General features: G+C 40.3%; 1 protein-coding gene across 4 annotated transcripts in view; it reads left to right on the top strand.

Moving 5' to 3' along the window:
• The window catches only part of SPATA18 (spermatogenesis associated 18), a 44,169-nt gene that overhangs the window by 3,130 nt on the left and 15,230 nt on the right, over positions 1-25,809 (top strand). For all 4 annotated transcript variants that reach the window (XR_004438019.1, XR_004438020.1, XR_004438021.1 and 1 more), the window contains exons 2-7: positions 6,218-6,323; positions 6,454-6,569; positions 8,234-8,346; positions 17,307-17,402; positions 19,090-19,329; positions 23,953-24,214. Coding sequence is in view for 1 of the 4 variants with exons in the window: in XM_033214701.1 (XP_033070592.1) it covers positions 6,218-6,323; positions 6,454-6,569; positions 8,234-8,346; positions 17,307-17,402; positions 19,090-19,329; positions 23,953-24,214 (933 nt within the window). In the remaining 3 variants the exon portion in view is untranslated. The remainder of the gene's footprint in view (positions 1-6,217; positions 6,324-6,453; positions 6,570-8,233; positions 8,347-17,306; positions 17,403-19,089; positions 19,330-23,952; positions 24,215-25,809) is intronic.

Below are 25,809 nucleotides of genomic sequence, written 5' to 3'. Positions count from 1 at the left end.
TGTATACATATTCAACAGGTTATAGGAGGAGCTATGAATATTCATGAAGGGGGAATGCTCACATGCATAGTAAGCAAACACGCATGTTACGTTCATCCTATCATTTTGGGGTAGAGGCTTAACATTTAAATGTATTACAATTAGGCCCTATACATCAAAGGTGGAGGCAGGGACATGAAGGAACTTAGTGTGCAGCCTCTGTGGACCGACCAGAATCAGCCTATTGTCCATGGTCTCTTATCAGCAGAAGGTTACTGAAATCAGTAACTTATCCAGTCGAAGTTGCAGTTATGGACTGTGGAACAGGGGAGGGGATCAGTTAGTCAGAGTCTGGTAGTCAGTGAGTTGCAATTGTTTTAACATTGTTTATCTCAAGGCCAGTGCTTGCTTAGCTGCTAGATAAAAAGAAAAAACCTTTTGACAGTTAGAACATAGTTGATTCTTTATGTGTAGGGGTATGTGACTTAATCCTTGCCTGGCATGGCCTTAGGTCTTTATCTTATTGCCGCAAAGAGTCTGTTACATTAGTCTTAAGATCTCTATTTTAACAGTAGCTTCATGCAGTCCAGAAAATGTTGCCTCTAACAGAACTAGCAGTATTTTTACAGCAATCATGATAACAAAAGGAGGCTCTTAGCCCATATCTGTGTCACAGGGGTTAGTAGCTTTAAAAGAACATGTCTTTGTGTTAATAATGTTGGTGGTTATATTCCTGAATATTTTATTCTTTTCTGTTAACTCTTGCTTTCCTATCTGCACAAAGCCATTAGAATGTATTTGAAGTTTACTTATTTCAGTTTTACACTTATAACATGGAAAGTTCTTATTCATTTCCCTGCCTTCATTCATGCCCACTTCAATCCAACTTTGATACAGCTGTTTGAGGCATCATTTTTATGGCTCTCATTGCCAATACTAGTGATTCTCAACACAGGCAAGACATTGTTCCCAGAACATTGTTTTTAAAACTTACCTACAGGACTCAATGCATTTTACTTCACAATATAGCACACATAAACTCTTGTACATATAAACTCAAGTTCCACTAATAATTCTTACCTTTACTCATTATGGTGTGTTTTTCTGTTTTCTTTTTAGTATTATTTGCTGTTTGAGACTCACTAAATTGATTTTGTTACCCACTAATGCCGTGGTTATCAGTCTTCATTGCACATAGGAATTATCCAGAAAGCTTTTATATTTCCAAAGACCAGGTCCCACACGAAAGCAATTAAATCCATTTCTAGGAGTGGGAGCCCACAAAGCTCCTCAAGCAAAGGCTTTCCTGAAACTTCATGGCCCTTACCAGCTTCTCTTTTGAGTTTTACCTCTGAAATCTGGACCAATTTTCTTATAGTAAGTAGCATGTGTTTTTGCATTTATTTTCATGTTTATCTTAGACTATCAATTCCTCCAGGGCAGGAGACATTGTGTCCCTAGCATCCAGTGCATAGTGGCCTCTCCATAAAATTTCTTGAGAGTATAAATGCATGAATAAACCATGCCCTTCTGCTTCTTGAAACCATCTCCTTCTTCGGCCTCCTTATTCTTCTTCATCTTGCTTCCTGGGTGTCCTCTCATTTCTGACTGCTCTTGTTTTGTTTTTTATCCACTGGCTCTTCTTACTCAGAGCACTTCTGACACAGCAAAATTGCCCCTCGCTCTGCCCTCAGCCCCCTCCTCACTCTTTTCTCTCCCTGGTAATCTCATCTGTGCATGTGTCTTCTGCACCCTCCCACTTGCTGAAGTCTTCCAAAGCCACTCCTCCCAGTCCTGTCTCTCTTCTAAGCTCCAGACTTACTTTCCATCTGCTTTGGGGAAAGCATTGTTGTTGAGAGCTCAGCTGCAGTGCTGGAGGCTGCAGGAATGGGTCCACACTATTGTCTCTTCAAATTACTTAATTTGTTTTTCCTTAGTGATGAATTTTGGATGATGATGGCATCCCATTTGTAGGATTGTTCTGAGGATTAAATGGAGCCACGTATATAAAGCTCTTAGCACACGGTCTGGCTGGTATAGAGTAGGTAATTAGATCAGTAATTATTAGGTATACTACTGGACATTCCATCTGAAGGTCCTGCAGGCCCCCTCACTTGTTCAAACCCAAACTCAGGATCATCCCTCTCATACCTCTTACTCATTTTGAAACTCCCTGACCTTCTTAGGTAATGCTGAAATCAGCGGGAACTTTACTGGCACAGGTGTAATTTGGGGCTGGGAAAGACCTTTGGGAGACCCTTGATATGTCTACAGCCTCCAGCATCTCTCAGCTAGATGGTTATATCCATCTACCTCCCCACCAGACTCACTCTGTAACCCAAACTCTATCTGGTCTGCTTTTGCCAGAGAGATTTTTGTAACATGCAAAGGAAATATGAGCATGTCATACCCACCTTCCTCTGTTGCATCCTTAAACATTTTGATCATGGAATGAAGCCCAAGACCCTTAATGTGGCCAGTCAAGTCTTTCAAACTTGGTCTCTGGACCCTGTACACACTTTCCCCTGATATGCCTTGGTACCTTCTGTTTCTCCTCTTCAATTGCCCTTCCCTCTTACCCTTCACCCCTCACCAGAGGTTATTTTGCTATTCCTATAGCTTGTTATACACACAGAGTATTTAACATAAACTCTAAGGTAATTATTTATCCCCTATGTGCCACTTGTTCTCCATCTCACTTCCCTGTCTAATTAGTTCACTGACTGCAGACAACTTTTTTTTTTTAATATAGCTTTGTTTCCTGAGCTTTGTTTCCAGGGCCTTACATATAATAGGAACTCAATGATTTATGAATGGATAAATCTGGAGAGTCTGTGCTTTGGAGACAGTATAATTAGTCCATATCTTTGCTCTGTTTGTCTTGTGTGAGTATGTGGGTATGTGTTTACTTGAATAATGTGACCCTATTGCAACTTGATTATCTTGTGCAATGCTTTGTGTTTAGAAGTTGCATCATGCTCAAGCCTGTAATCCCAGCACTTTGGGAGGCCGAGACGGGCGGATCACGAGGTCAGGAGATCAAGACCATCCTGGCTAACACAGTGAAACCCCGTCTCTACTAAAAAATACAAAAAAACTAGCCGGGCGAGGTGGCGGGCGCCTGTAGTCCCAGCTACTCGGGAGGCTGAGGCAGGAGAATGGCGTGAACCCGGGAGGCGGCGCTTGCAGTGAGCAGAGATCCGGCCACTGCACTCCAGCCTGGGTGGCAGAGCAAGACTCCGTCTCAAAAAAAAAAAAGAAAAAAAAAAGAAGTTGCATCATGTTGTAACATGTCTTGGGAAGCGGAACTGTGTGACACAGGATATTCTCTCCTGTTATTTAAGTTGTGTTTAAAAACTCATTTGACCAGGATTCCTCTGGGTATCCAGTGTGTACCAGGCTCTAGGCAAGGCATAGGAACAGATAGTAATGATACCACAATAATACTTCTAATTATTGTGTACCTCTTTTACACTGGACTCTGCTCATGTGATCAACTACCTCCTAAACGGGAGGAAACAGAGCCTCATATTTAAATGTCTTTTCTAAGGGAATGCAGCTGATAAGTTGAGAACCAGATTTGAACAAGGTCTACCTTATTCCTAAGCCACTGGCTCCTTTCAGTACTGCATGCCACCTCATAGGTGATAAACACCTTCTGTGTCTGAGATGCTAGACATGTATTATTTTGATTTAATTCTAATGCTCCGCAAGGCATTATTATCCCCATTGCATGGGAGAAGAATGGGCTCAGAGAGGTTAAGTAACTTGTGCAGGGTCACACAGAATTGTAGCAAGCAGCAGAGCTGAGATACTCAGGTTTGCTTGACTCCCAAGCTCATTCTCCATCCACTTAACACGTGGAATGATCTTGCCAGAGGGCAAAAGGCTTGTAAGTAGGTAATTGAAGTTCAGTGTAATAAGTGCAGGTATAAAACGGCCACGGCAAGGAGTGCGGAATTAATGAGGAAGAAATGGAGACAGATGTTCAGACTATGGGTTTTAAATGCTCTATCATGTCAACATTATGCTGTTAAATCATTCATTCATCAACTGCTGTTTGGACCCTTCAATTTGCTAGGATACTAGTGGCAACAGATACAAACATGAGCAAAGCAAGATCGTTTTTAAAAAGAACTCATGATCTTTTTGGGAGGAGAGATTAGATGGATGAGATGGAGAAAAAATGACTACAGGAGAAATCAATGCTACAACAGAATTAGTTACCAGGTACCATTTACCAAGAATGGAAAGTAAACCAGCTGCCCTCTCAGTTACAAGTCGATCCCATCCAAACTCCATGCCAGGGGTGAAAGGCTCTCCAGGTCAACCTACTCTACCAAACTCTCTGACTTTCTGTGTCTCTGCCACATTGACATATTCAAGGTTGCTGAACTTGTTCCTGCCACAGAACTTTTGTCCTTGCTGTTCCCACTGCCTGGCATGCTCCTTCCCTAGTGCTTCCCTTCCCTGAATCTTATAACCCAGGAATACTCAAGGGTCCCCTCCAGAGAGAAACCTTCCCTGGATGCCCTCCCCATTCACTCTTGGTCGCATCATCCAATCCTCCCTCTACTCCCAGCATGAAGCATGATCTAAAAGTCAGTATAGATAGTTTAGTAGTTAAGAGCATGGGCTCTGGAAGCTGGGCTGCTGGGATCCAATCTCAGCTCTGATAATTTACTAGCTGGGTAGCCATGAACAAGTTACTTAACCTCTCTGTGCCTCAGCTTTCTTATCTGAAATGGGAATGATAATAGTTCTTCTAACTCCTAGTGTACTAGTGCAAAAATTAGCTGAGTTTATGTAAAGCACTAATAGAGCCTGGCATATAGGAGAGATATGATAAATACAAAGTAAGTGAATCATCTCATTTACATGCATCCATCCAACGCATAATGAGTCTGAATACAGACGCACTGTAGAATCCAGGGTTGGGAATACAACAACCAACAGGACAGGTCTGTCCTCAAGGAGCTTCCTGCCTGTCTGAACCATTTCCTTGGTTGATGCAGATGTGCATTTGATTTGTAAACTTTTGCCTAGAGATTATCTCAACTTTTCTCTTACTCCTAGTTTCTATCCTCCTGTACCCTGCTTTCTGTTCAGGGATTTGTTGTGTCCAGGAGGCACCAAGAACCAATGCTTTATTGCACCCTGAGGTGACACATAAATCGATGCATTTTTACAACCACGTGATGTTTGTTGCTTGTAGTTGTATTCCTTCTTCTAGTGCTGGAGTCAGTTAGAGGTTTGGCTTATGTTGAAATGGAAATGGTAGAATCTTTCAAAGAAATGAGGAAAGCAGAATAATAGCTAAAAGGTTCACTTCTTTGCCTCCTCGTGTTCTGTTCTCATTGCTTAGAATGTTCCACAACCACTGGAACCACCTACTTTTCCAAGTCTGGCTAATTTCATCTTGGACTAGGTTTTACTTCCTCTTGGAAGCCTTCCCAGACTTTCCAAGACAATGGACTATTGGGTAGAGCTTGCACTCATCTGTGTAGTTAGATTTATTATTCTGCTGCAAGGTAACTGGCTATTCATCTGTCTGCCCCATGAGTCTGCAAGTGCCAAGTCCCTTATATCCTAAACCCAGCAATACCTTCTTGCTGTTAAGAAGTCATGTTCTCTATGCACATACAGTATATATGAATTGAATTTATGTAGAGGACAGGAACCAATAAAGCAGGTAAATTAGGCAGTGATTTGTATTGTCTGACAACAGGTCCATTTAGCTTTTAAATGTATTTTTGTAGAGTTTTACTGAGTAGGATTATTGCTATAAAAAACAACCTCCAAATCTCAGTGGCTTAACACACACAAACCAACTCTCTCAACTATGTGATAATTCAATGCAAGCATTCAGTCAGCAACCTTGCAAATCTTGTGGCTCCACCATCCCTTATGCCCTCAGCATCCTCTCTTGGCTCTTCTGCATTCAGTTGGCAGAGGGGAAAAGAAAAATAAATCATTCAAGAGGTTCCCTTCTGGGCCAGGCCCTGGGCATATATCACTTCCCATCCAGTTAACCAGAATTCAGTTACATGGCCACACGAACTGCTAGGGAAACTGGGAAATGTGGTCTACGGGAGATAAGTTTCGGTGACCACACAGCAGTCCTGCTACCAGAGCGTACCAGAGCCAGGCAGCTCTTGGGTCAAGTGAGACCCTGGTCTGCCTGCAGGGTCCCAGAGTGAAGACATTACCCTGGTTATCTACTGTTTTGCCCTTGCAGACAAACACGTGTGATCAAAATCTAAACCACTGCCTTGAACTCATTGAGCAAGTTGCCAAGGTGCAGGGACAACTCTTTGGGATCCTCACAACAGCAGCCCAAGAAGGTGAGAATGGCCTGGTAATTTCCCATCCAGTTCTGCCTGCCTTTCTCTCATTTCTTGGTGCTTTTTTGTGTTCTTTGACTGTTGATGCAGTTGTGTTTCTCTCCCTGACCTGATGTGTGTATTCTTTTAGGAGGACATAACGACGGTGTGGAAACAATCAAGTCACGCCTTTTGCCTTGGCTGGAGGCTTCCTTTACTGCTGCTTCCATGGGAAAATCTGTTGACAGCAAGGTCCCCTCTCTGCAGGTAGGGATGCTGAAGGATAACCCTTGACTTTCTGAACAGTGAGATAAAACAAATCAGAAACCTCCAAGAGAAGAAGAGGACTTAATTCTGGTAGACTGACAGAGTGTCACAATTTGTGAGGGTTATTGGTGGTTTTTATGGGGACAGTGCTAGTTTTTGAACAGGTGGAGATCAGACTAGAAAGAGAGCACATGCCTTACTTAAGGCATCCACATCATTACATCTGGGCAACCAAAACATTAGTTACTTTACTTTTAAACATTTATATGGATTTACCTATAACCCTTTCTAAAACAGAAGCATTTAGAAAACATTTAGTCTCTTCTGAGAAAACCAAACATCACATGTTCTCACTCATAAGTGGGAGTTGAACAATGAGAATACATGGACATGGGGAGGGGAACAACAAAGCAGGGCCTGTAGTCTGAATACATAAAATGACGTTGATGAATTAAAAAAAAAAAAGTCCATCTCAAAAGAGCGCACATGAAGTTCTAGTGCAGGCAAAATTAATCTAGAGTGACAAAAATCAGAAGATGGTTGCCCTGGGGAAGGTGCAAGAAATGCTCTGAAGTGATGGAGATGTCTGATATTCCAATAGAGATGTGAATTTACACAGGTATACGTATTTGTTAAAACAGCAATTTATGGATTTCACTGAATATAAATTATACCTCAATTTCCAAAAAGACTTTGAAACATCATTCTACATCTTTATACCTAGAATAACACCCACACAGAGGATAAAAATCTGAGAAGCATCCAAACATTCTCAGGGAAAAAAAAGGGAATTGCAGGGGTGAGGGGAGAGAAAGCATTAGGACAAACATCTAATGCATGTGGGGCTTAAAACCTAGGTGACAGGTTGATAGGTGCAGGAAACCACCATGGCACACATATATCTATGTAAAAATCCTGCGCATTCTGCACGTGTGTCCCAGAACCTAAAGTAAAAAAATAAAAAATAATAATAATAACAAAAAGAAAGCATTTAGTCTGTTCTGAGCAAGAACCTTATAAGACAGTGGCTGAAGGATCCCCGCTTGGAGATCACTGAAAGAAAACCAGTTCCTCTTTTATGGCCCTGGAGTAGGTGTCTAAACATTTATGTCTCAATTTTCTTATTTGCTGAATGGAGACAATGGTTTTGCTGATCTAATAGGGTCATTTGTGAGAATTAAATGTGATAAGCACACTAAACAAGCTGCATAGGGTCTGACACGTGTTAAGTACTTTATAGATTTCAGTTATCATTAAGTAATTTTTTTTCCCTGAGAATGTTTGGATGCTTCTCAGATTTTTATCCTCTGTGTGGGTGTTATTCTAGGTATAAAGATGTAGAATGATGTTTCAAAGTCTTTTTGGAAATTGAGGTATAATTTATATTCAGTGAAATCCATAAATTGCTGTTTTAACAAATACGTATACCTGTGTAAATTCACATCTCTATTGGAATATCAGACATCTCCATCACTTCAGAGCATTTCTTGCACCTTCCCCAGGGCAACCATCTTCTGATTTTTGTCACTCTAGATTAATTTTGCCTGCACTAGAACTTCATGTGCGCTCTTTTGAGATGGACTTTTTTTTTTTTTAATTCATCAACGTCATTTTATGTATTCAGACTGATTTTTGTTTTTTGTTTTTTTGGTGTGCCTTTCCAGAACACGTTTGACAGGGAGAGACGTAAAGATCCCAGTCCTCGGGATCGGGACATGCAACAGTTAGATTCTAATTTGAACTCAACCCGGAGTCAACTCAACCAGGTTCAAGATGAGTAAGAGGAATGCAAGTTATCTTTTTCCAAAAAGTATTGTTTTCAATTTAATTAAGTTTTAAATTCGAAAGGAGAATAATGGTTCATGTAAAATGTGGGCATTTGTAAATAAGTAATATGATTGTGTGTGTGTCTGTGTGCATGTGTGTATGACAGTGAGAGACAGAGAGAGAGAGAGAAAGAGAGAGAGAGAGAGAGTTTAGAGTCAGTGTCTGTGGATTTGGGGACAGGATATATTATGATACCTGGTCCCCTGGTTCCTTCTTTGGAGTTCCTTCTTCATAAGCACATCATCAGCCCATATTGACAAACAGGTAGATTGTTAGACAAAAATCTACCTTTTGGGAGAAAAATTTTAAAAGAGATGCAAAAGGGAAAGAATAAAATAGAGTGAACAATCAGGCAAAGAAGAAAATTAAGAGAAAGACAGCAGAAGTCAAATGAAGCAGGCTGCATCTATCTGTCCATTATACTCATTTAGGGGTGTATGTGTGCCTCTCTGAATCCGCAAGAGTCAGAGTCTTTTAAGAAAGGAAGAATTCAAGATTTTGCAATAATTATTAGATATAAGAATGTATTTTTAAAAAGTTAAGCAATTCCAGGCAACAACAGATATCAGATGCATGCTGTGGGCAGAGCCAGGGTAGCAAACTTAGGGAATCACCACAAAAATCATTGTAGACTTTGGGTTTGTACTTGAGGCAGGTAGACAAATATGTATGAAACTGTGTTTGACATACCTAACAAAAATCCATCAGTGGGAATTTCTCCTTGCTTCATTGCTGACATCAATGGGACAGAAAGTAAATCTTTTTTTTTTTTTTAATCAATAACTAGTTAAGGCTTGGGATGGAGTAATGTGTGGTACTCTGCCTTGTTCTCTGATGACATTTACATTTTTCTAAGGAAAAATATCTCTATTGATTTAGTTTTGCCTGATTATAAAAATAATACAATTTTCTTTTTCAAAATGCATACAACAAATAAAAATTGATGAAAATCACCTGTTTTCTTGTCCCCATTAACATTTTGGTATATTTTACTCCAGACATTTTTTCTTTGTGCCTGCACCTCCACACACACCCATTCATATTTCCAACTGGAATCATAATCAATGAGTAGTTATATACCTGAAGCAGTCAACATTTATAATTGTAATATGCAAAAAGCATACAATCTATAATTTATTTCAACTAATATGAGCTCATTTTGAAGGATCCTTCAATAAGCCACTTCAAGATCACACAGTCATTTCTGGTTTATCATAGTCCATTTTCTATAAACATTCAGCTCATTCCAAGTGCAAACATGCATTAAGAGCTATTTTTACCCCCTCATGGGGTCTCCCTTCCCCTCATCCTTTCTAGGGAAGGGATGCTTGTATACTCTCCTGGTGACGGACAAGAAGAGTTTTTGGTCTTGTACTGCCCTCTGGGTTCTTGCTGGCCTTAATTTCATGTAGGCACTAGTGTCTCATTCTGATGGGTCCTGAGTTGTGCATGTCTTCTCTGGGAAGGTCTCCTGGGACATTAGCTAGCAATTGCTGCAGATGATCCTACGTTTTCCTCTAGTTGTGAGGCAGGGCATCAAAACTTTACTGGTTCTTGATGGCTGTCAGCACTAGTAGGGGCGAGGGTTTCCCACTTTTCTTTCTTGTTTCAGTGACACTGTTGTTACCTATAAGGGGTACCGTGGATCAAGAAATTTAATGCATGCTTTAAAAAAACTTTTCATTTGAAAATAATTTCAAACACAGCAAATCCACTAGAATAGCACTAAAAATTTCCATATGCCCTTTCATATGCCTTTTGCCCTATTTGCTTTATCACGTGTGTGTTCCTTCTCTCTCTCTCTCTATATTTTCTCTACTAACCATTAGAAAGTTGCATACATGAAGATGCTTGCTGCTTTTCCCTGGATTTCTTAGTTTTTATTTTTGTTTTAATTTTTTTATTATACTTTTTCAACGTGCAGATTTGTTACATATGTATACATGTACCATGTTGGTGTGCTGCACCCACTAACTCGTCATTTACTTTAGGTATATCTCCTAATGCTATCCCTCCCCACTCCCGCTACCCCACGACAGGCCCCGGTGTGTGATGTTCCCTTCCTGTGTCCAAGTGTTCTCGTTGTTCAATTCCCACTGCAGTGTTTGGTTTTCTGGTCTTGCGATAGTTTGCTGAGAATGATGGTTTCCAGCTGCATCCATGTCCCTACAAAGGACATGAACTCATCCTTTTTTATGGCTGCATAGTATTCCATGGTGTATATGTGCCACATTTTCTTAATCCAGTCTGTCGTTGATGGACATTTGGGTTGGTTCCAAGTCTTTGCTATTGTGAATAATGCCACAATAAACATACGTGTGCATGTGGCCAGGCGCGGTGGCTCAAGCCTGTAATCCCAGCACTTTGGGAGGCCGAGACGGGCGGATCACGAGGTCAGGAGATCAAGACCATCCTGGCTAACACGGTGAAACCCCGTCTCTACTAAAAAATACAAAAAAACTAGCCGGGCGAGGTGGCGGGCGCCTGTAGTCCCAGCTACTCGGGAAGCTGAGGCAGGAGAATGGCGTAAACCCGGGAGGCGGAGCTTGCAGTGAGCTGAGATATGGCCACTGCACTCCAGCCTGGGCGACTGAGTGAGACTCTGTCTCAAAAAAAAAAAAAAAAAAAAAAAAAAACATACGTGTGCATGTGTTTTTATAGCAGCATGATTTATAGTCCTTTGGATATATACCCAGTAATGGGATGACCGAGTCAAATGGTATTTCTAGTTCTAGATCCTTGAGGAATCACCACACTGTCTTCCACATCGATGAACTAATTTACAGTCCCACCAACAGTGTAAAAGTGTTCCAATTTCTCCACATCCTCTCCAGCACCTGTTGTTTCCTGACTTTTTATTGATTTCCATTTTAACTGGTGTGAGATGGAATCTCATTGTGGTTTTGATTTGCATTTCTCTGATGGCTAGTGATGATGAGCATTTTTTCATGTGTCTGTTGGCTGCATAAATGTCTTCTTTTGAGAAGTGTCTGTTCATATCTTTTGCCCACTTTTTGATGGTTTTTTTTTTTTTCTTGCAAGTTGGATTTCTAGGTGTTTTATTCTCTTGGAAGCAATTGTGAATGGAAGTTCATTCATGATTTGGCTCTCTCTTTGTCTGTTATTGGTGTATAAGAATGCTTATGATTTTTGTACATTGATTTTGTATCCTGAGACCTTGTTGAAGTTGCTTATCAGCTTAAGGAGATTTGGGTCTGAGATGATGGGGTTTTCTAAATATACAATCATGTCATCTGCAAACAGGGACAATTTGACTTCCTCTTTTCCTAATTGAATACCCTTTATTTCTTTCTCTTGCCTGATTGTCCTGGCCAGAACTTCCAAATTATGTTAAATAGGAGTGGTGAGGGAGGGCATCCCTGTCTTGTGCCAGTTTTCAAGGGCAATGCTTCCAGTTTTTGCCCATTCTGTATGATATTGGCTGTGGGTTTGTCATAAATAGTTCTTATTATTTTGAGATACATTCCATCAATACCAAATTTATTGAGAGTTTTTAGCATGAAGCGCTGTTGAATTTTGTCAAAGGCCTTTTCTGCATCTATTGAGATAATCATGTGGTTTTTGTCTTTGGTTCTGCTTATATGCTGGATTACGTTTATTGATTTGCATATATTGACCCAGCATTGCATCCCAGGGATGAAGCCCACTTGATCATGGTGGATAAGCTTTTTGATGTGCTGCTGGATTCGGTTTGCCAGTACTTTATTGAGGATTTTTGCATCGATGTTCATCAGGGATATTGGTCTAAAATTCTCTTTTTTTGTTGTATCTCTGCCAGGCTTTGGTATCAGGATGATGTTGGCCTCATAAAATGAGTTAGGGAGGATTCCCTGTTTTTCTATTGATTGGAATAGTTTCAGAAGGAATGGTACCAGCTCCTCCTTGTACCTCTGGTAGAATTCGGCTGTGAATCCGTCTGGTCCTGGACTTTTTTTGGTTGGTAGGCTATTAATTATTTCCTCACTTTCAGAGCCTGCTATTGGTCTATTCAGGGATTCAACTACTTCCTGGTTTAGTCTTGGGAGAGTGTATGTGTCCAGGAATTTATGCATTTCTTCTAGGTTTTCTAGTTTATTTGCATAGAGGTGTTTATAGTATTCTCTGATGTAGTTTGTACTTCTGTGGGGTCTCCCAGTTAGGCTACTCGGGGGTCAGGGACCCACTTGAGCAGGCAGTCTGTCTGTTCTCAGATCTCAAACTCAGTGCTGGGAGAACCATTACTCTCTTCAAACCTCAGTTGGAAATGCAGAAATCACCCATCTTCTGTGTTGCTCACGCTGGGAGCTGGAGGCTGGAGCTGTTCCTATTCGGCCATCTTGGAACCCTTTATTTTATTTTTATGTTATTTCAATAGATTTTGGAGAACAAGTGGTATTTGGTTACATGGATAAATTCTTTGGTGGTAATTTCTGAGATTTTGGTGCACCTATCACCTGAGTGGTATACAGTAGAGCCATTGTGTAGTCTTTTATCCCTCACCCTCCTCCTTTCTTTCCCTTCAAGTCCCCAAAGTCCATTATATCATTCTTATGCCTTTGCATCCCCATAGCTTAACTCCCACTTGTAAGTGAGAAAATATGACATTTGGTTTTTCATTCCTGAGTTACTTCACTTAGAATAATGGCCTCCAGCTCCATCCAAGTTGCTGCAAAGGCCATTATTTCATTTCATTGTATGGCTGACTAGTACTCCACGGTATATATATACCACATTTTCTTTATCCCCCCATTGGTTGATGGGCACTTACGTTGGTTCCATATCTCTGCAACTGTGAATTGTACTGCTATAAACATACATGTGCATGTGTCTTTTTCATAAGATGGCTTCTTTTTCTTTGGGTAGGTATGCAGTAGTGGGATGGCTGTATCAAATTGTAGTTCTACTTTTAGTTCTTTAAGAAATCTCTGCTATTGAAATCTCTATTGAAATACACTGCTTTCAACAGTGGTTGTACTAGTTTACATTCCCACCAGCAGTATAAAAGTTTTCCCTTTTCTCCACATTTACTCCAACAGCTATTGTGTTTTGATTTTGTAATTATGACAATTCTTGCAGAAGTAAGATGGTATCGCATTATGATTTTAACTTGCGTTTCCCTGATAATTAGTGATATATATATAATTATATCACTATATATAGAGATATATATAATATATGTAATATATATATAATATATATAATTTATATATATATATAAAGTTGTATCAAGTCACCCTTTTTTTTTTTTTCTGTTTTTGTTTTGAGACAGAGTCTCGCTCTGTCACTCAGGCTGGGGTGCAGTGGTGCGATCTCGGCTCACTGCAAGCTCTGCCTTCCAGTTTCATGCCATTCTCCTGCCTCAGCCTCCTGAATAGCTGGGACTACAGGTGCCTGCCACCTTGCCTGGCTAGTTTTTTGTATTTTTAGTAGAGATGGCATTTCACCGTGTTAGCCAGGATGGTCTCGAACTCCTGGCCTCATGATCTGCCCGCCTCGGCCTCCCAAAGTGCTGGAATTATAGGCGTCAGCCATGGCGCCCAGCCATATCAAATCATCCTTCTGATTAAAAGCTGTTAATATTCTCCTTTGTTAAATATTATATTTTATTTTAAGTTCCAGGATACACGTGCAGGATGTGCAAGTTTCTTATATAGGTAAACATGTACCATGGTGGTTTGCTGCACAGATTAACTCATCACCTAGGTATTAAGCCTCACATGCATTAGCTACTTATCCTGATGCTCTCCCTTCTCCCAGCCCCCAACAGGCCCCAGTATGTATGGTTCCCCTCCCTGTGTCCTTGTGTTCCCATTGTTCAACTCCCATTTATGAGTGAGAACATGTAGTGTTTGGTTTTCTGTTCCTGTGTTAGTTTACCGAAGATAATGGCTTCTAGTTTCATCCATTTCCATGCAAAGGGCATAATCTTATTCCTTTTTTGGCTGCATAGTATTCCATGGTGCATATGTACCACATTTTCTTTATTCGGTCTATCATTGATGGACATTTGGGCTGATTCCATGTCTTTGCTATTGTGAACAGTGCTTCAGTAAACATACATGAGCATGTATCTATAATATAATTATTTATATTCCTTTGGGTATATACCCAGTAATGGGATTGCTGGGTCAAATGGTATTTTGGTTGTAGATCCTTGAGGAATCACCACACTGTCTTCCACAATGGTTGAACTAATTTACATTTCCACTAACAGTGTGAAAAATTTCCTATTTCTCTGCAGCCTCGCCAGCATCTGTTGTTTCTTGACTTTTTAATAATTGCCATTCTGACTGGCATGAGATGGTATCACATTGTGGTTTGATTTGCATTTCTCTAATAATCAGTGATGTTGAGCTTGTTTTTATATGTTTGTTGGTCTCATAAATGTCTTCTCTTGAGAAGTGTCTGTTCATGTTCTTTGCCCACTTTTTGATGGGGTTGTTTGTTTTTCTCTTATAAGTTTGTTTAAGTGGTCTCTTCCCTTTATACTTAGAAAAAATTCTAAATTTCTCACCAGGGCTCTCATAGCAGTCCTCCTGATCTGGCTGTGTTTCTGCCCGAGTGTCATCTCCTGTCACTTTCTCCTGACCCAGTCTACTATCTACTTTCTCACCTTGAGGCCTTTACCTGTGCTCTTCCATTGCCTGAAAGAACTTTCCAGTCTTCCACTGGTTCTTTGTATGCCTGGTCTTTATTATCCTACAAGTCTCAGCTTAAATGTGCCTTTCTCAGAGTCCTTCTGTGACCACCATACATTGAAAGGTCTTTCTTCCCTCTAATTCTCTTTCACGGTGATCTGCTTTTCTCATAATGGCACTTATGAGAAAAGTTAGAGAGTGAAGTCACAACTGGGAACTTAAAAAAATAAACTTGCTTGTATATATATGATCTATCTCTCCAACTAGCCTGGAAGATCCAAAGGGTTCCTGTCTTGCATTGCTTTCTTGACACTGTTTTATCTCCAGTACTGAGCATCATACCTAGCTCACAGTAAGTGCTCAATAATCTGCTCAATGAATGAATAGATACACAACAAAACATTTAAATAGAATGTCAGCCTGATTAAAACAATTCTTAGCATATGAATGTACTTTTCTTTCTTCTCTCTGTATGATATCCAAATACATGAAATTAGCATGTATGTTTGCTTGTATGTGCATCCACTTGTGTGTGTTAGGAGAAAAATACCCAAGTTTTTAATTCCTGCTTGTATTTTCCTCCTTTTCTTGATCCATTTTCTACAGTTTCTTTTCTCTTGATAAAAATGTTCATTTTCACATATTTACTTTTAAAAACTTGTTACCTCTTTATATTGGAATTAAATCATACTAATTTCCTTTCAATCTCCAATAGCCATATTATGAAGTTAATGCTATTTTTTGCTTTCTTTTCATCTTTAGACATTTCATTCATTCATTCCTTTCTCATTAAAAAAATATACCTTGTGACAGGCACTGTTTAGGTGCTGGGGGTAGAGATGAATAAAATAAAATTATTGCTCTCAAATAGTTTATAGTGTGAATGCAATGAGGTAAATGTGAGTGGAGCGCTGAGAAGGGGAAACAAACCTTGCTTGGGAGAGTTGGGGATAGTATGTGGAAGGCCCTTGCCAAATGCGCATTTATTAGAGGAGGAAGCAGGTAGGCGATGGAATTTTGGACGTCTGGTTAAGATCTGTGGGATTGACAGGGATACTGTTAGCACATTATTTCTCAGGTTGCTCCACTCTCAAAGTGAAAATTCCAGTGTTTTGCCCTCCACTGTTCCTCTATCTAGAGGAAAGGATAAAGGCTGGTGTGAGTTTGGAAGGCAAGTGCACTATATTAGCCTCAGGACAAGTGCTATGATCTCTCTGGCAGAGTCAGAGAAGTCAAGAAGACTTTGTCAACTCAAGTCTCACTGTTCTGGGATAACTTCATTGAGGACCATTGGTCTTTATTCAACATCATCTATCTCACTTCCATTTTTTTTTGGAGACATGTTCTTACTTTGTCACCCAGGCTGGAGTGCAGTAGCACAATCAAAGCTCACTGCAGCTTCAAACTCCTAGTCTGAAGAGATTCTCCCACCTCAGCCTCCTGAGTATCTGGGACTACAGGCACACACCACCACACCTGGCTAATTTTATTTATTTATTTTTTTATGGAGACAGGGTCTCACTGTGTTGCACAGGCTGGTCTTGAACTCCTGAGTTCAACAGATTCTCCTGCCTTGGCTTCCCAAAGTGTTGGAATTACAGACATGAGCTACTGCACCCAGACCCACTTATTTTTAAACTAGATAGACCTAAATAATACGATTTATTATGATTTGTCTACCATGAAGAGGATTTGAAACTGATAATGACAGAGATACAGTGAAAACTCAGAGAATTTGTGTTCAATAAGTAGTAGAAGTCAGAGGCAGGAAGACATGAAGTACCTGATTGTCAAGGGTGATTGTGAGGACTTTATAGGTGGGCACATAATATTTTTAAATATTGAGGAAGTCTGCAGCTCCACAGTGCAAAGCAATAAAAATTGATGTTGGTATATTGTAGAAAAATGGAGATTTTGTAGAGAAAGCCAACCTAGGGCTTTGATGTAATTAGAGCAGATGAATTAGGGGTGAGAAGGAGAAATTGAACAAGTTTCTTTGTCCTTTATATTCTAATACTAATAGTCTTTTGAGGGTAGTAGCTCTGTAATTTCCCAGTGTTTGACATTGAGCAAAGGATGTTAGCATGTTTTAGCATACAAGTCCACCACAATTTTTGCAATATTACCTGATTGAATGCAGATGTCTTTTAACTTGATCTTGTTTATGTTGAACTATGTCATATACCAGAAGTTCCTAAGTGAGCCTCTGCCTTGATTTAGAAAGTCTGCCAATTTTGAAAAATCTATCTTTAGTTACTGATTTCTCTTACAGTCTGGCTGAAACTGAAAAGAATCTTGAAGAAACCAAGAACAGATCGGCCATATCCCTGTTGGCTGCAGAGGAGGAAATAAATCAGCTAAAAAAGCAGTAAGAAAAAAAATGACAGGATTATTGCAGCCTAAATCATTGAATTTAGCTTTTTTGGTGCTCCATTACAACATGAAAGAATCTGTTCACCACCAGAGAGAAAATGCAGAAATATTTTTATTAATTATACATATATATTTACTACAAAAATATTACTTATCTACTATAGAAAACTTCCAAAGTACAACATAGTATATAGTATAAAGGAATATAGAAACCCTTTCATAACTCCAGAGCCAGTGACTGTTAACATTTTGCATTCCTTCTGATTAATATATTAATAATAGAGTTAAGACTACAGAATAAAGTATATAATTATACAATTTTCTATCCTAACTTTTCACCTCACATTGTTTTCCTCTGTCACTAAGAAAAAATACTGCAGAAGTTAGTTTTAAATAGGTTCATTATGTTCCATCATTTGGGGATTTCTCTCATATTGAATATTTACTTGTATACTAATTTTCAACATTGGAAATAATATTGGGATAATTTTTGTGGAAAAATCTCAGTTGAGCCGTCTGATTATTCCTTATAGATAAAATTCTAGAAAGGGAAAATAAACATTGATCTTTTAAGGTTATACCTTCCTGGATCTTAATTTTGATCCCCCCCTCCCAAAAGAGTAAGTGGGAGGTGTATTTTACACACACACACACACACACACACACACCCCTTTTGATTATCTTCACACATGTTCCAATGGTTCTGATTTCTTCAGGAACACCCATAAATCTTAGCTAGGAACACTGTTTTAATTTCTACTTCTGTCTTCCCCTTCCTCATCATTTTAATCTCTAATTTCCTATTTGTTAAACCTTCTCAAATCCATCGATCATATTACTCATCAATTACCTATAGCACCAATTCTGTTCTTTACTGTTTATATTACAGCTTTTCATTCCATTACATCTTTAGCTTCTTTGCATCCTTCTTAATCCTACTTTCTTATCTTCTCAGTCTTACCTTTTCATCATACACCCTTGTCATTTTCATCACAGCATGTTCTCTTCTTCCGGCTTTTGCTCTTGTTTTATGGTGGCCATGCCTCTTTGTAACTTGATGAAGATGCCAATTTTATTTCTAAAGATTTTTTTTGTTTGCTACATTATTTTCACAGGTTCACACTTCTAGCTAGTTTTGTGGATGTTATTCAGTTCCCATTATAGTTTTCTCTCATATTCCAACTGTTCAGAGAATCAAAGATTCTAATTAATATTAAATATTCCAATTAATATGTTAAAAATATAGTTGAGACTATTCAGAGAATCAAAGAACTAGTGAGGGTAGGAGATTATATTTTAGACCAGCTTCCTGCATAGCTTTTGGAGGTCAAATGTTTTCAGAGTGCAGTTAAGATCTGTCCCATACTGTCCAACATGGGACAGAATGACTATAAGTCCAGTGTTTTTGCTAGAGGATCTGCGTGAGTGTCCTTTCTTTAGGAATTTTTCCCCATGCAAGCTTCAGACATGGAGTGGCATCCTGACCCTGGGAGTTCTGCTCCTTGCTAATTTGTTCATTCACATGTATTTCCACCAGAGTTTCCCAATGCAATAATGGCAGGCTGAGTAGAATAGCCTCTGTTGGTAAGCATGCCAATTGCTGCTTATTACCTTTCCTTGCTTCCTTCACTCCCTCCCCTCTCCTCTCTTCCCTTCCTCTGCCCTCTCTCTTTGCTGTTCAGGCTTAAATCTCTTCAAGCTCAGGAGGATGCCCGCCATAGAAACACAGATCAGAGGAGCTCAGAGAATAGGCGGTCAGAGCCTCGGAGCTCTGAAGAGCAGAAGTGTGAGCAGTGGAGTTCACTCAAGCGGAATGCAGACCAGCGGGACACAGAAGTCGCATCCGATTATAAGAAACAGCTCCGAAACCTGAAGGAGGAAATAGCTGTTCTGTCTGCTGAGAAAAGTGCACTCCAAGGAAGGTCAGACAAACTCTCAAATATCTAATTTAGGCTCTTTTTGCTGAGTTAAGGGGTCGGGGAGGGGAAAATAAGTAAAATGATAAAATGATACCCTGAACCAAAACCTCAGCAATCTGGCAAGCTTTCAATTGTAAAGGGATTGTTTTCTTAACTGCCCCCTTCCAGAGAGAGAAAATACCTCCTGAGTTGCCAGCACTTGGACACTAATTAACTTTGGGCTGAGAGATATGGAGAAGGAAAGTTCTTTTTTTTTTTTTTTTTTTTTTTTTTTTTTGAGACAGAGTCCTGCTCTGTCCACCAGGCTGGAGTGCAGTGGCATGATCTCGGCTCACTGCAACCTCTGCCTCCTGGGTTCAAGTGATTCTCCTGCCTCAACCTCCTGAGTAGCTGGGATTACAGGCACACACCACCATGCTCGGTTAATTTTATTTTTACTTTCAGTAGATATGGGGGTTCACCATGTTGGCCAGGCTGGTCTTGAACTCTTGGCCTCAGGTGATCTGCCTGCCTCCACCTCTCAAAGTGCTGTGATTACAGGCGTGAGCCACCGTGCCTGGTTGTAAGGAAAGTTCTTTGACTTGAAACCAGAATTGTGCGGGCCTATGGTGCAAGAGGTGGTACCCTCATGGAAAAACTGTTCTGTAATATGAGGGTCATTTTCTCTGAGGCCTGGGAGTCCTCTCTCCAGGGATGCTGTCCATTTTACTGCAGAGTATTTCCCTTTTGTATCTGACTTTGATGGGATGTGTAGGTGAAGTGTTCTTGTGAAATTCCTTTCTATTTATGGACACATGTTAAGACAGACCATCAAGATAGTGTTAAGTAAGGAAAAAGGAGATGTTTCTCTGGAGTCTCTGCATTTTCCTTATTCTTTTTAACAACCCCCCTCAAGCCCCTAATGTGTTCTGCTCCAGGCTGTGAAAGTCCCTATTCCCATTCTCTAAATGTCACCAGTCTTTAATTTTGAGGAATCATTCTGTCAGTGTTGTGTTTGTGCCAACTTGTATTGACTCCCAAGAACGAATTATGTGCCTGTTTGACATGGTGGTAGTATTTACACTACGGGAATTGGCAAACACCATAAGTGAGTCTAACCCTACCCAACCCAACCTCCCTGGCTGTTGTACTCAGTTTTGCATTACCTTTTGCCAGATAGTTTCTTCTGTAAAACCTCCCTTTTTGGAGACCCATTTACTTCGGGATAGCTAGTCTGATAATTTACTTCATACTTGAGGGCAATATAACTTTTTATTGATACAGTAGTTTATAATATACCCAGTACTTCCACATGTATTTGCTCATCTGACCTTCTAATCCCCACCTCCACCCTAAAATAGGGCAAAAGTTATGTATCTGAAAACTGGGAATTCCAGCTACTTAGGAGGTTGTCATGGGGAAGATTGCTTGAGCCCAGGAGTTCTAGACAAGCCTGGGCAACGTGGCAAGAACTCATCTCTAAAAAGAGTTAAAAAATAAATAAATTAGCTGGGTATGCCTGTGGTCCTAGATCCTCTGGAGGCGGAGGCAGGAGGAACTCTTTAGCCCAGGAGTTTGAAGCTGCAGTGAGCTGTGATTGAGCTAAGGGATTTTTGGAAACCAATCAGTAAAGGTTTTGGCCCAGTTTTGGTTACTTTGGGAGAGTGTGTTTAACCATTTGGCTTGTTCGAAAATTTCTTGGACATGAGCTTCCACTTTTCTAGATACATTAATGTAGATCAGCAGGTTTTACTGATGACAGCACCTTGTTCAGCTAGGAGATAATCTAGAGCTCGTCTTTTTCAAAAACCATTCCTGCTAGTGAGCCTAAAGACCTTTCTAGCAGCGATAGACTTGCACCAGTACTTGCTAAGGCCGGTATTTGCCAGTATTTCAAGGGAGGTGGTAAGTTCCCGTGATGTGATTTCATGGTAAGTAAAACTTCCCCAAGGGGCAAGAGTTGTGATAGTTCCCACAACTCTGGCCACAGTAAATCCTAGGGCCCTTTTTCTTCTAGAATGGGATTCTAGATTGGAAGTTATGTTCAAGACAATGATTTGGGTGGGAGCTATTGTACCCAGAGTAGAAACACCATAATGAAAAGAATCATGAAGATGGAATAAAGCCAAAGATTAAAAAGAGTTTAAATAATTTTTGGCAGTGCTGCAAAGCCATAAGAGCCCAGGAGGGGCAGCCAGGTAATATGGTGTGATTGGTTTCATTAAAATGTTGGAAACAAAGGAAAGGGGCCTCTTAACAGTTTTTGAGAGGCCCCACAGGAGAGGAAAAGTCATGTTAATGTCCCAACTGGTTGGGTGGGTGGGGGGCGCAGCGGTGGTGTTCAAAACCAGGGAAGTGTATGTGCAATGGATAGAATATAAGTGACATGATAGTTATTTTCCACGTTGGTTTTATCATTCTAGTAACATACATGAGTGGTATTAGGAGTGCAAGGGATGGTGTATACTGGAGGCCTTACTATATTGGTTTGTTTGAAAGGCTTAAAAATGGGCAGTGATGAGATAGATCCAGAGTTTTGTTGTAAGAGCCTAAGGCCTCAAATGGATTAATGTTACCCACAGGAGTATCCCAGGGTGTACATCCCAAAGTAACATTACAATTAACGAAGTTCCAATCATATTGTAAGTATGGATGGTGGGGGAAGTAATAAGATTACACAAAGGTGGAGATGTTTCCCATTTTACCAGCATGGAGAGAAATGGTTAGGGTAGGAAGGTGTGATAAAAAGTCTTGCTCAGCCACAATTAGATTTACCCAAAGCTCATCCATAGAAATGGAAAAGACAGGGGCCTGGAAGGACTCAAGGCCCCACCAGTCATCTAGAGGATGACTTTCAGAGGCTTGATTATAATCCAGGAATAGAGTTAGAGGTGCATGTCCTTCCCCTTGTCCTTGTTCTGCAGAATCCCCTTGTCAGGTATGTTGGTGAGGTTGTGGCTATTATGGCTTAGGAGAAAGAAGTGCCCCTCTGTCACGAGGAAGGGAGGGACACTCACTTTTCTAATGATGCTCTTGTTTGCAATAAGAATAGGGTCCTCACTGTAACCTGGAGGTGGCTTGTAACCTGGAGGTTTTGGACATTTTCTACTCTAGTGTCCTGGATTTCTGCAGCGATGACAGGCCCCTGTTCTGTTAGTGTTATGGGGATGAGCCTTGGGATTATTGGCTAATGAAAAAGAATGTGCCAATGCTGTCACTATGTAATGAGTGTGGTGCTGGCATTTTTCCTCCTCCAATGGAACTGTTTTTATTTTAGATATTTCCTCCTGATTATTGAAAAATCTTAAAGGCTACGTTTAATAAAGTAAGAAAGGGAGTTTGTGGGCCTTGTTCTAAGTTTTGGAGTTTTTGTCTGGTGTCTGGGGAAGTTTGACTTAAAAAATATATGGCCAGAATGGATAGGCCCTTAGGGATTGGGGGGTCAAAACTTGTGTATTTATGCACATCCTCCACCAGTGTAGCCTGGAAAAGGATGGGACTCACAGATGGCTCCTGAGTGACTTCTTGTAATTTAGAAAAATTAACAGGTTTTACTACTGCCTTTTTCATTTCTTCCAACAAAAAAGAGATCATATAATCTTGTCTGCCCCTGCCTCTGTTTGGGCCGGCATCAGTGGCCTGGTATTGCCAGTTGGGTTCTGTGTTGGGCAGCTTCTGCCCCAGCTTTAGCATTGTTAGGATTATGAACATGAGCTTCATCTGCCCAAGCTTGAACATATGCGTGACCTTTCTTCATGGGAACAGCAAGTAGTTAATACCACAGATATGTCTTGCTAGGTTCGATCAAAGGCAATAGTCAAAACCCGAAATTCTTGAATGAACTTAGAGGGATCCTGGCTAAATGAATCCAAACTTGGATTAAATTTGTGAAAGATCAGACATTGGAAAAGGGACATGAACTTGGATTGCTCCTAAATCTCCATTAGCCACCTCACAGACAGGCAAACCATTTTGGGATTTTTCCGAGGACTCTGTACCAGTGTTATATGTAACTCCTGTGCGAGTATCAGAGAGGGATAAAGTATCTGGACATGGGGGTGATTGATTAGAGGATGGAGCAGATGGGGAGAGTACAGGTGAAGCATGAGCAGGCTGAGGACAACGTGATAGGCAAAAGGGTCATCTCAGACACCAGAATTGAGGAGGGAGGAAGTTCCTTGGAAGGATATATGAAAATTTTTATATAGTTTTGAGTTTTTGGATAAAGCCAAAAAGACCTGAACATATGGGACCTCTGAATCCCTTTTGAGGTTCTGGTAAAATGAGTCTAGATGTAAAATAATATTGTGATGCAAAGTTCCATTAATAGGCCAATTTGATTTATTAGGGACTACAAAAGAAAATTATATGCTTCTTTTTGAGAGTTTATAGGTCAAAATGGGTCTGATTTTTAAGAATGCATGCATTCTGGAGATGTATAGAAAGTCTAGTTACTTATAAATTTTTGGGAAAGAAGTCTGGTACCAGATGCTGGAGTCAGATGATAGGGAAGTCTAATCATTTCTGAATTACTCAGATAAGGAGTTTTGCCTCCCGATAGTCGGATTGATTGGCCACCAGGTGATCTTTGCTTTACTCAAGAAGCAAATCGAAGGGTTTCCCTGGCTGATTCTCGCTCACCAACAGGTCCTCCAGGAGCCGGTCTCCCAGCCCTGCCCCTCGCAGCCGTAGCTGCAGCCGCAGCCGATCTGCCAGCCCCTCCACGGCTGTCAAGGTCAGGAGCCCGTCCCCAAACCGCTCCAAGCTGTCCAGTGTGGCGCGCAAGGCTGCTCTCTTGTCCCGCTTCAGCGATTCTTATTCCCAGGCCCGCCTGGACGCGCAGTGCCTGCTGCGGCGCTGCATCGACAAGGCTGAGATCGTTCAGCGGATCATCTACATCGCCACAGTGGTATGTGACCCCTGCGGGATCCCCTGCTCCTTGGGGCAGCGCGGAGACAAGTTTGGTAACGTGAATGGAACAACTTACAAAGACTAGTGGATCCTGAGGTCACAGAAGTGGGGGAGATTCCAGTCTCCCCATCTGTCTCCTTCCCTCTTTTTCATCCTCCTTCCCTTTCTTCCTCCTTTCCTATTTCCTTCCTTCCTTCCTCCCTTCCTTCCCTCCCTCCCTCTTTCCTTCCTTCCTTCTTTCCTCCCTCCCTCCCTCCTTTCTTTCCTTCCTTTTTCTCTCTTCCCATCTCTCTCCCTCTCTCCTTCCTTCCCCTCTTTCCCTCCCTCTCACCATCTCTTCCTCCTTCTTTCCTTTCTTTCTCCCTTCTTCCTCTATTGTTTCCTTCCTCTCTCTCCTTCCTTCCTTCCTTCCTCCCTTCCTTCCTTCCTTCCTTCCTTCCTTCCTTCCTTCCTTCCCTTTCATTACAAATAGTTGGGGGTTGAATCATTTTCACAATCGATAACTATACATATATATATGAATAGTTATATAATACTTAGTTAGTTAGTTATATTGACCAGGCATTTGTTTAAGAAGTATCCGTAAATACCGGACTATCTCAAATGGGTTTATAAAAAGTTGATTTGCACTGTACCTTTTGTCTAATATGGGCATATTAGACACAGTGAATATATTATTGCTATTGGCTGTCATTTGATTTCCTTTAGTTCTTAAAAAAAATTAGAAGGTTGTGATTATGTTAACGCTTCTGTTTATTTATTAAGAGTAGTTATTAAAATTGCTAACATATCAACTATTTGAGTATGGCAAATTTTAAAAGTGCATATATGTATCCTTAATTTCCAAAACAAATTTGTTTGTTCTATGGGTTAATGCCATACAAAGATACTGAGAGTCCGTGAGGAGAATTGTTAAATATTAAGAAACAAAACAAAACATTGGTATGAGAGCAGAATTATCAGAAATACTGAACTTTATCCTGTATTTATTCATTTAAATCAGGGGTTAGCAAACCATGATCTATGGACCATATCTGGACCTGGCTCATATTTCTAAGAGAAATGCTACTGTAAGAATGTAAGAATGTTTTTAGATTTTTAAATGGTTGTAAAAAAAAAAAAAAGACAGAAACTGTGTGTAGTTCAACATGCATACAATATTTGCTATCTGGCTCCTTATAGAAAAATGTTTGCCATCCCCTGGTTTATATAATTAAGAACCACTTACTGAGTTAGTTAAAGCTCTATCAATCTACAGGCCACGTCTTCTTTGCATAACTGAGTTTTCCCAATGCTTACCACACCATAGGCATTTAATAAATATTTGTTGAATTAAAATATGCCAGGAAACATGTCTGAGTCTGGGTATGTGTTTATAACATAAACACTAGACTGATAATTTTCTCTTATTTCTTGACCAGTAATGTGGTATTGCTATGGGCTCACAGCAGGGGATTTATTTCCTTCAATTTCTGCACTGTCCTGTTTCCTGCACTTAGAATTTCTAGAACAATGGCCAACTGTCTTGATGTTAGTGAGCATGGATTATTATATGTTTATGTACTTTTCAAAATTAGAGATGTATTTTCTTCC

Source organism: Trachypithecus francoisi, unplaced genomic scaffold (assembly GCF_009764315.1).
Source record: "Trachypithecus francoisi isolate TF-2019V2 unplaced genomic scaffold, Tfra_2.0 Lachesis_group1, whole genome shotgun sequence".
Taxonomy (NCBI): Eukaryota; Metazoa; Chordata; class Mammalia; order Primates; family Cercopithecidae; genus Trachypithecus; species Trachypithecus francoisi.
This window is presented reverse-complemented; position numbering and strand designations above follow the sequence as displayed.